We start from the raw sequence: 11,601 nt of genomic DNA on the forward strand, positions 1-11,601 counted from the left end.
CTTTGAAAATGCTTTGAGAATGTATTTATCACGTTTTTCTGGGAACAAATTCCGCAACATTTTTATAAAAAGAGATGCTCTGATTTTTATAAAGCATAAACAAAATCGGTCTTTTCTGGCCGTGAAAATGGGGATGTCACACATTAACACCATATTCATATCAGTTTATCAGTTTATCATCCCTTCATCTAATATCATCACAAATCAGCATGCTCTGTATATACTTCATATCAATTTAACAAAAAAAATAAGTATATACTTCATATCACAAGCCAAAACAAGTATAGAAAAAATTAACTGCTTAAGCTTCATATCAAAAGCCTCCTGTAGTGAAAACGCAGAAAAAAATATGATGATTAACAACTTAAATAAAAAAACGAGTCCATCTATTGATTGTTGAACCAATACATTTCAACTTAAATCATAGAACAAAAATCAGAAGCAGGATATCGAGGTTAATAGAGTAAAGTCGAAGTTTGACAACATAAATCGAGATTAACAGAGGTTAATCAGTTGAGGAAGAGCCCTTCAGTTCTTCACAAATCCTTTGACTAACAACTTAAATCGATTTTAATAGATAAAATCGAAATTTACAGCTTAAATCGAGTTTAAAGAACTAACATGTGTAGATGATAAAGACCGCTGTCGGCTTTCAGGGACGAAGACGAAGAAGAAACGAGTCTTTAACAGCGACGAAGACGAAGGAGAAACGGGAGTGTGCGATCGGATTTCAGGGATTCCGACTTTAAGAGGTGATGGCGAGGACGCGGGTGAGCTTCAAGTTCTCCGATTTCAGCTTTGAGTCGAGAGAAAAAGTGAGAAACCACAAAAAACATTTTCACAGGGGACGATGGAATGAGAAGTGAGAACGAACCCTAGCAAAAGTTTTCATTTTTGACAATTTTGCCCCTAATTTTTTTTGAAAATTCGTTGACCAAAGTTGACCAATTAAACCGCCTAGATCCGATTACCACCGATTAGCACCAATTGGACCTGATTAGCTCCGAGTTTGACCGGCATGGACCAGCCCAGATTACTTTGAGCGATTAAACATAAACGTGGTCGGTTGCAGTCCGCCTAGCGCCTAGGCGCCGATTAATCGGCCGCCTAGGCCGATTTTTACAACACTGCTATAAATATAAGTTACACTGAAAAGACTAATGTGTATCTTAACTTACCGAGATTTTTGATGAAAACGATAATCTAAACATGCAGAATACTGACTCGGGATCTCCTACTCGAAAGCTACAAATCGGATGAGTACTCAGGGGCGTCGCAGACCGAAAAATAAGAGAAAATATCTCTACAGGGGAGAATATCGAGAGAAAGAGATAGAGAGAGAGAGAGAGAGAGAGAGAGAGTATGTGTGTGTGTATGTGTGTGTGTGAGAGAGAGACAGAGAGCGAAAAGTTCTAGGGGCTGGAAGTAAGGAACATATATGGGAATGAGCTCTATTTCTAGGACTTAGAAATGCACACCGGGCAAGGTATTATGTGTGTCGGGCACGTTAGCCTTGTTGGCTCCTCTGGTCTTCTGACAAGTGTCGACGTCGCATTGCTCCACGTCATTCCTTCTAGAAGGCTGCCACGTGTCCGATTCTCGTGGAGCCACGTGTCGCAAACGTGTGGTGTCGCATCTCCTTGACCTTTGGAGGAGGGTAGTAGTTGACTTGCCACATGGCACTCTTCGGCGCTTCCACGTCATCAGTGCGTGAGAGGCACTCCGCGCGCCCGGTTTTCTGGATCTTCGGAATGGCATAAAATTTTCATACGAGCTAAGTTTTTTACATTCTTTATATCCCCAGAAGGCTCTCGACGAGATCTACAAATTTTGTTTAGATCCCAACATCTAATTCTCATTCTATCAAAAATTTATATTTTTGATAGGCTTCGCCTGTTAGAGATCGCTGCAGAAAACATAACTCCTATATACTGATTCTGTTATCGATGTTCTTTATATCGATGAATTCCTATTGACGAGATCTTCAATTCTCGTTTAGATTACTTTTCCTAATAATCTACCATTCTAAAATTTGATTTCTGTGCGCACACTGTTGTGTCGAATCTTAGAAAAATCATAACTTCCTCTAACGGAGTCAGATTTGGACGTTCTTTATATGTACGGATTCGGTTTTCCTATTACAACGACTCCCGTTTAGATTATTTATCCCGCATAATCTTCTATCTAAAATGTCTATTTTATATTATACTGTAAAGCGAGAAGCGGGATATTACATTTAACTTTAGTATGTTTTCTCGTTCTTGTTATTCTTTAATTTCCTTTTGTTATTTATTTTCTTCCATAATTATTCTAACATATATATATATATATATATATATATATATATATATATATATATATATATATATATATATATATATATATATATATCGTAGTGTTGATGTTCATGATTTAGGATAGTAAGGTAGAGTAACAACTAAGTACAATGCTTATCCCAACGTTTGGCCAGCATAACATCTAGGCACTATGTTATCCTAGGAAATTGGTCAACATATCGACTAGGTATAATTTTATAAATTATGGCAGAGTTTCTACCAAGCATAATATCATCCTATGGTTTTGAGTATAACGACTACGCATAATAGTATTTCTAAAATTTTATCAGGGTAAATACCAGGTGTAATATCATCCTAACGTTTCATGTGTTTTGTATAATACTAATATATTACAAATAATATTTTGTAAAATAGATAATGCAGCATATTAACATGTATTCCCCGTCGTAAAACTTTTAAAAACTTGTAAAAGTGGGGTCGTAAACTCACCCTTGTAGCGTGATTCGGCTGCTCTGGAATTTGGCATCAGGAGACTCGATCCATTCGGACGAAAGGAAATTGATCGATTGAGAGAGAATAAAGAGTGGTGTGAGATGTGAAAAGAGAGTGAGTGAGGGTCTCTATTTTTAGTGTTCGATTTTATTTAAAACGCCCGATTTTGGTGTGTGTGGTGTGCATGTGCACGTTGGCTCCACCCAACGTTTGACACGTGTCATCCTCACGTTTGTCCACATTTCTCGTATCTCGACGAATCTGGTTGTCAGAAGTGCGCGTTATATATATATATATATATATATATATATATATATATATATATATATATATATATATATATATATATGTGTGTGTGTGTGTGTGTGTGTGTGTGTGTGTGTATGTGTGTGTGTGTGTGTGTGTGGCTATCGTCGACTACTACAACTATCATTTATATTGTATCGGCTAATTCTGACTTTATTTTTAGCCCTGTATAATTCTAAATGATTTTATAAAAATCATATTTCTCTCATACGAACTCTGTTTTTGGTCTTCTTTGTCTCAAAATTCTTATCTCGATGAATACTACGATTCTCCTTTTGGTAACCTTACCCAAAGGTAAACCATTTTCTTCGTAACTTTCTAGAGTTTTTCCTTCTTACAACTGCTCATTTTTATATTTTACAATGATCATATCTAATTTAGACGGAGTTAGATTTTTGCAAAATTTATATTTTTGGAAATATGTTGATATGTATTTTCGGAATATATTATTATTTATATTAATCAACGAGATTTTTCGTGTACCTATTTTTAATCTATTTTCTATTCGAACTGGTTTTTCATACGTGTTAGATTTCAATATCTTGTGTTTTGTTAACTATTGCTTTTTAAGTCTTTTATAGTTGATGTGATTAGTGATTTAAGGTCTGTTTTTGTGATTGTCGCATTCTCCCCCTTTTTAAGGAATTTTGTCCCGAAATTCAGATCGTAGTGCTTATAACTAGAATGTTGGTTAGGGAAAGATCATTCCTTTATCCGTGATTGATTATCTCGAGCTTTTTCCGTATTCTTTACTGGTCATATTCCTCTTTGTTGTTCAGTTTCACTGGTTCTACTTTTAATTCTTTAACTTCAACAGAAGATAATAAGTATGTGACATTAGCCCCTTTTATCTCCTTGTGTTACATGAGTTAAGTCGAGCTACTATAGTTTTCCTTTTACTCATATTTTACACCAAGAGGAAACCGAAGCTTTATTTTTATTTCGAGTTATTTCTCCGGGGAGATTTTTATGATTGATTTCTAATTTCCGGTATTAGTTTCTTATTGTTGCCCGTGTTCTGAGGACGTTTCTTTTTATGGAGAAACTACTTGTGTGTGTGTGTGTGTATATATATATATATATATATATATATATATATATATATATATATATATATATGTAATTATGAAAATAGATAGATACATTGAGCATCCTAGCCGTTTTATGAGATTGCAAGTCCTTTTATTTAACGACATAATTGATGTGCGCGTGCTTTATAGAATATTCTAGTCTGTTGATGATTTTTTATCATCAATGTTATTTAAGTGTAATGAGATTAATTTGTTGGCCAAAAGTGATATTGATAAATATTAAATAAGTAATGAAGGTGTGGAGAACACACTTGTTTAAGTTTGATCAAGTTTCAAAGTACACTGTCATTTAGGGGCAAAGCCCCTGGCGTATTAGTCTAAAAACCAAATTTAGAATAAGGCGCCTGTTTTAGTTTTAGTACAGGAAGACACGTCTTAGGTTGTGTTTGTTTATTAAAAAAAAGCTCTTCTAACCTCTTAGTGTTGCGTGGCGCAGCACACACGCAACAGTTTTAAGTTCGCAACAGTTTGTTTTTCGCAAACTTCGGGCTCAAAAACCTCTTCCCGTCCTCTTCCCCACACAGCATTGGGCTTGGCTCTTCTGACCACTTCTAACCTCATCTAAAAAAAAACACCCTACACAAAAAAAAACGGTACGCCTCAACAAAAAAAAAGCCGCTCCAGCACCCTTCTACTTCTTCGTTCGTTCGCACCCTTCTCATCGTTCCTGTTAAAGACCGATTCCAGCCGCCGCCCCTCCCTCGCCGGTCGCCGCTGCTGCTGCCAAGTGCACGTTCGATCTTTGCTGCCATCGTCTTCAACATCAGGTTATGGTTTTTTTTTTCTGATTTCTTATAGAGTACCGATTCTATGCATTTGAGTACCAATTTTTTTATTTGAGTATCGATTTTGTTGCTGAGATGTGAAGAATCCTTGCTAAAATCTTTGTTGAATGTTGATTTATGATACAATTGTTATTTAAACAAATTTTCTGCTCAATTTTATGTTTAGGTTTATAAATTTTTGTGTTGAATTGTTATGAATGTTGGGTAAAATCATAATCCTTGCTGAAATCATAAACTTATATGCTGAAATCATAAACTTATATGCAAAACTTATTTGTTGATTGTGTTGTATAAACTTTATGTTTAGGTTTATGTTTAGGTTTATGAATTTTTGTGATGAATTGTTATGAATGTTGTGCTTAAATCGTTGAATATGCTAAACTTATTTGTTGATTGTGTTGTATAATCTTTGCTTATATGGTTTTTTTGTTCATTCATGATGTATTGTTTTTTTTGAAAGAGCATTCATGATGTATTGTTGTTGATTGAATATGCTAAACTTATTTGTTGATTGTGTTGTATAATCTTTGCTTATATGGTTTTTTTTGTTCATTCATGATGTATTGTTGTTGAATATGCTAAACTTATTTGTTGATTATGTTGAAATATGATTAATCTTTGTAGCTAAAGTATGTATTCTATATTTTTTTTTGTTATTAGCAATGGGAGATAAACATACATGGACCAATGAGCAAACAAAATGCTTATTGCAAACTTGTATTGAAGAAGTACAAACCGTGGGTAGAAAAGGTTTGAGTTTGCACAAAAAATCATGGCACAAGTTCGGAACAACCATTAAGGAAAAGTATGGCGTGGATTTGAATCAACGACAATTAAAAAATGCCTATGATAACCTTAAAGCCAAATACACAGGATGGTTATACTTAAAAAACAAAACTGGAAACCTTTACAATCCACAAACAAATACTTTTAACATAACAAATGAGGAGTGGGAGGACTTTAACAAGGTATATATATATACACACACATATTTATATGTATTTTGTTTATATAGTTGCCATTTATTCTTATATTACTTTTGTTACATTGATTGCGTTTAGGGACATCCGAAAGCCGCTTCTTTGAAAACCGTCCCATTATTGTTTCCAGAGCTTTGTGCAGAACTCTTTGATGGAAACAGTGCATCTGGTAATCTCAGTTATGCCACATCCCAAAAACCATCGGGACATGGATCATCTTCTTTCCATGTCGAACCACTACATCTTATGGACGCCCCTTCCATTAACATAGATGATGATGATTTCTTTTCCAGTCATACTAGTGAGCATTTTACTCAGCCTCCACCTTTTGCTACTTCACCTTCTGCTGCTTCACCTTCTGCTGATTCACCTTCTGCTGCTTCACCTTCTGGTAAACCCAACAAAAGGGCTAAACCCTCAACTCCTAGACCTCGAGCTCCTAGTGCCTCACCTGATCCACCTTCTTGTGCCTCACCTAAAGCTTCTATTACTGCTGATGATTTAGCACTGGAGATGCAAAAAGCTCTACGCCATTTGACTCAACGGCCAACAATTCCCCAATGTTTAGAGAAGCTTGAGTTGCTCGAGTTAGACCCAATAGACCCTCTACGAGTTGCTGCGTATCACATTTTTGGAGGGACCATGAACATAAGAGAGATGTGGGTAAATTTGCCTAATGATCCACAAATATTAAGAGGATAGATCGAGATGACAGCTACAAGTTTAGGAGTTTTAAAGGATGGAAAGATTGTTCGTTAATTTTATATGTTTGAGTTGTTTAGTATTTGGTACTTGAATGTTATGTTATTTGTAGTATTTGGTACTTGAATGTTATGTTATTTGGTACTTGATATTTATGTTATGTTATTTGGTACTTGAGATTTATGTTATGTTTTTTGGTATTTGAATCTTATGTTATGTTATTATCTTATGTTAGTTGGCTCTTGAGTCTTATGTTATGTTATTATCTTATGTTATGTTATGTTTTCTTGATTAATAGCTTTGTAATGGATCACGACAAAAAGATACTACTCATAATTCTTATGTACTTATACGTCCGCTACTTTTGGAAGAGGGGTGTCAAACGAGTGCGGGACAACGATTCGGAAATGACGGGATATGAATTTACGTTAGAGTTACTTCACCGTAATCCTCTACAATGTCTTGAAGTGCTACGCATGTCACGTGAATCATTTGTCCGGCTATGTCCTCATTTTAGAGTAAACTACGCGTTAAAGGATAGCAAACATGTGTCGGTTGAGGAGAAGATGGCTATGTTTTTTATGATGATCGGTCATAACCAACGTTATGTCATTATCAAGCGAAGATTTCAACACTCAAAGCAAACAATTCATAAGTTTTTTCATGAAGTGTTGGACAAAATGTTGCTTTTCGCACATGACATTATAGTACCAACTTCTTTTAATCCGAATCCAAACATTCCGGGACATAATAGGAGGCTACGTCGGGTGTTTAAGGGAGCAGTTGGTGCACTTGATGGCACTTTGATACATGCTGTTGTCCCTGCAAACAAACGGGATTTATATAGAAGTAGCCGAAAAGGTGATTGTTACTAGAACGTGCTGGCAATATGTGACTTCAACATGATGTTTACGTTTGTTGTGGCCGGTTGGGAAGGGATAACACACGATTCTAGAATTTTATCTGAAGCATTAGCAAATCCACATGCACCATTCCCGCTTCCACCATCAGGTAAATTTATGGTTATTTAAATAGTTTTATCTTACTTTGAAAAATAAATGAATTTTTTTACAGATAAATATTATCTTTGTGATGCCGCCTATGCAAACATTCGAGGTTTTATGGCACCGTACCGTAATGTGAGGTATTGGCTTGGAGATTTCCATCGAAGACGTACATTAACGAATAAAGAAAAATTTAACCATGCATACACAAAACTTCGGAATGTCATTGAGCGTGCTTTTGGTGTCTTGAAAGCATGATTCCCTATATTGAAGAGGATGGCACCATTCTCGTTGGTTACACAACGAAACATTACCCTAGCATGTTTTGCGCTTCATAATTTTATAAGAAGAGAGGGACTACGTGATGAGTATTTTACACGATATGATGAACGAAATGTCTCGGTTCGGAATAACAATGCAGTCGTTGATAAAGATGAAGATGAGATTCCAACACATGGTACTGCAGCGGACCGTGAATATATGACCCAGTTACGGGATGAAATTTTCGAACAATTGATGCAAAATATGGAATGAGAATTATTAAAGTTTGGTTGTATGAATTTTATTTAAAAATGTTATTGTAAGACTAATTTGGTTGTTTGAATTTTATTTCAATGTTTTAAGACTACCATTATTAAATTTTTGGTATTAAAAAACTATTTTCAGTTTATTAAATTACTTTTTAAAATTTTTAATATCTGCAGCAGCCTGCAGACGTTAAAAAAACAAACATGCTTCTCATTACAGTCTGCAGCACTTTGGTCCATCTCTTCTGCTGCAGAGGGCTGCAGAGGTGGTCCGCAGACTTCAGACAGTTTCACTTCGAAAAAACAAACAACACCTTAGTCTAAAAACAAACATTATCCGTCTTAGACTAAAACACGTCGTTTTGATTGTTTTTGACAGTTTTCATACATGAAACTGTTTTGTGACAATTTTCAGACAAATGAGGCATTTAACCGAATTTTGATCAGTTTTTTGGTACTTACGAAATCGATACTTCTCATTCTCTGTTCTGAATCTCTTCTGAGTCTTATCAAATCAAATATTAGGGAGTACCACTCAAATACTTTGATTTGAAAGTGAAATCATAATTCTTAGAATTTCTACGTTCCTTTATTATCCCAAATTTCTAACATAGTCTTCATGAAACCTTATGGGTTACGCACATTAGGCCGTTTTTGAATACTCTACTTCGAGTATTCCCTTACGCGATGTACTTGCCTCTGGTAATCTTCTTCTTGCTTCTCATCCTTATTTATTCTTATCCTAGCGTTTGTCCCTTTTTGGCATTCATGATTCTTATGCATGTCCTGGTTGTAGTGGCAACAAACTCTCTCTCTCTCTCTCTCTGCCTATCTATCTCTCTCTCTCTCTCTTGTGTTCACCCATTGACGTAGCCGATCATCCCTAAGTATCCCTTGGGTTGGAAGACTGGCCTGCCTCAGGATTTCTTGATATCTCGTTTCTCCCATGAGGGTCGATTGGACCTTCCCTCGGAATCTCCTTCCTATTTCTTTTTGTAACCCTTGCCTTCCCTACATTAGCCTTAGCGCTTGATGACTCTTTTCTAGCTACCTATTCTGTTAGGCGTTCTGTTAGGCTGAAGGCTAGTTGTTTGGCACTTTTGTAATTAACGGTTTGGGCTGTAACTATCATCTTTTGAAGTTGGGAGCTAGCCCTTTGACATGAAATTGACACGATTTAACATTTATTTGTCGTGTTTCTCGTGTTTCTCGTGTATGTCATGTTATGTATGATTAAATATTAATTAAATAAACTAATTGTTATATTATGTTATTTTTGTCGTGTTGTGCCGTGTTTTTTGTTTTTTAATTGGTTGGTTTTCGTGTTAGTTAAACAAAACACGACATCGTGTCGTGTCGTGTTCGTGTTACATAAAAAACTTGTCATGTCGTGTCGTGTCAAACAAAAACACGACACGATAGCCCAATTTGTCATCCCTAATTTCGCTCTTAAGGATGGTAAAAGAAGATAGGTGAAATTAATCAGGGGTAAAAAGTGAAATTCTCAAAAAATGAAGGGTTACGCATCGAGCGTGTAGAGTGTGATACGCATACTTCTATTAGTGTATAAAATCCACGTTTTTTCTTCATTCGACACCACGTGCTCCCAGAATCCTTTGTATTCTTCCTCCCGCTAGTCTTCACTCTCGACTGGTCCCGCACGCGACGAGCACATCGTGCGCTTGACCTTTTCTAGCTCGGATTCTCGATTTTTCTACTCTTAAGGTACCTCCTACTGTGATTTCTAACACCTTTAGTTAGAATGATTCACAGATTCACACCTTTTTGAGTTTTTGAAATTTTTAGGGTTTATGAATTTTTGTTTATTAATACACGAAATTAACTAGCTAAATACTTAGTATAACAACTGATTATCAAATCCCCATGCTCGATTTCCCTTAAAATCAGTCAATTTATCCTTAACTTGAAGTTTTTCGTTTTGGGTAAAACTTTTTGGGTTTATACTTGAATATGTGATTTTGTTGTGTTTTGGAAGGAATTGAGAGTTTATTATGCTTATATAATCCCCACTTATTGACCCCTATGGTTTTGAAGTTAAAAATAGGATGATTTCGGTGATTTCGAGTCGATTGTTCGTCGTGTTCTTGGCGTATGTCGCGCAAATGCATGTTGTGCGTGGCACAATTATTGGCGTGCATTTGACATATTTCGACTATTTGAAGATTTTATTTATTTTATTGTTAATACTAATCATTTTGTTGTATTTTTCTTAGGTTTTATACTGGCTCATGGAGGCAGACAACGCCATTTGCCTCATAATTAGCCGTCACACCCTATTTTTACAATTCCAGGACATCCTTCCGGTTTAGGATCAAAATTATGTGTTTTTCAGATGTCGAATCTTCCAGTCCAATAAGATTTTTATACCCCAGTCTTTCCATAGTGGAGGACTGCATATGGGCTAGTCTTGACAACTCTCACTAAGCCGTACCTCACTTGGGTACTACGCAATGATGATCGTCTCAAGCTTTTCACCTGCCATGGATGGCGTTGTGTCTGTGAAATGCGAGAGTTCATTTAGTAGGAGCTCTGTTGCGAGTTCTTTTCCAGTGTTCAGTTCGACAAGGAGTCGAGGCTCTAGCAGGATCCTTCTATTCTTACCTTCCATTTCGGAGGGGTATCCCGCTCTTGCAGTGTCATGGAGTTGGGACAACGCTTGGGCATCTATACTAATGAGGAGAATCCAGTCCTCATTTCCTATCCTATCTTGATAGATACAGCACTTGACCACCCCAGAAGTACACTTATATGCAAGTATGGGCACATGTTAGGGGCATTTACGTGGCTAGCGTAGCCAAGGCGAGTGCTTTTTGCTTTCCTACCATGAGTGTAACATCCCGTATTTCCAGGTATTTTCAAATCCTTCCTTTGGTAAATTAATATGTCACGTTGGTCTTTGAATTTGGTGGAATTTAGCCCTAAGAGGCCCGAGGGGCAAGTTGGTAATTTTGGTCGGAGGGGGAGTACTCTATGCGTGCATATGAGTACGCTAGGCATACTAGGGCGCGCCCTAGTACGTATGGCATACGTATGTCCGAGTGCAACCATAACTTTTAGGGTTTGTTGGGTATTTAAACCCCATTATGAACCCATTTACCCCCATCCTTTCAGCCTCCAAGTCCTGAGATCGTTTCTTGGCAACCCTAGCTTCTCTCTTGTGTCTGTGAGAGCTAAGAGTGTATTTCTAGTGTCGTTGCAGAATAACAAGTTGCATCAAGGTGTTTAGAGAGTGAAGCAAGCTTGTAGATCTAGGATCATCTTGTCATTTAGAAGCTCCATAAGGTAAAAAGCTTCTGCCTCTGTTCTTGTATTGTGTGGATCTTGTTTTGTTAGCTGTTTGGTACTCTGCTTGACCCAAAAGTCCCAATATTTTGCATGCTATGTTTTGGACATTTT

At 36.5% G+C, this 11,601-nt stretch overlaps 1 protein-coding gene across 1 annotated transcript; it reads left to right on the forward strand.

The window, feature by feature from the left end:
- The first annotated feature begins 7,060 nt into the window (after positions 1 to 7,060).
- Positions 7,061 to 7,915, forward strand: LOC145158505 (uncharacterized). Its single transcript, XM_079077395.1, has 2 exons — positions 7,061 to 7,514; positions 7,728 to 7,915. Exons 1-2 carry the CDS (start codon positions 7,061 to 7,063, stop codon positions 7,913 to 7,915), a joined length of 642 nt encoding a protein of 213 aa, XP_078933521.1.
- The last annotated feature ends 3,686 nt before the right edge of the window (positions 7,916 to 11,601 follow it).

This window comes from Lactuca virosa, chromosome 2 (genome assembly GCF_052849685.1).
Source record: "Lactuca virosa cultivar CGN04683 chromosome 2, Lactuca_virosa_CGN04683_v6, whole genome shotgun sequence".
Classification (NCBI taxonomy): Eukaryota; Viridiplantae; Streptophyta; class Magnoliopsida; order Asterales; family Asteraceae; genus Lactuca; species Lactuca virosa.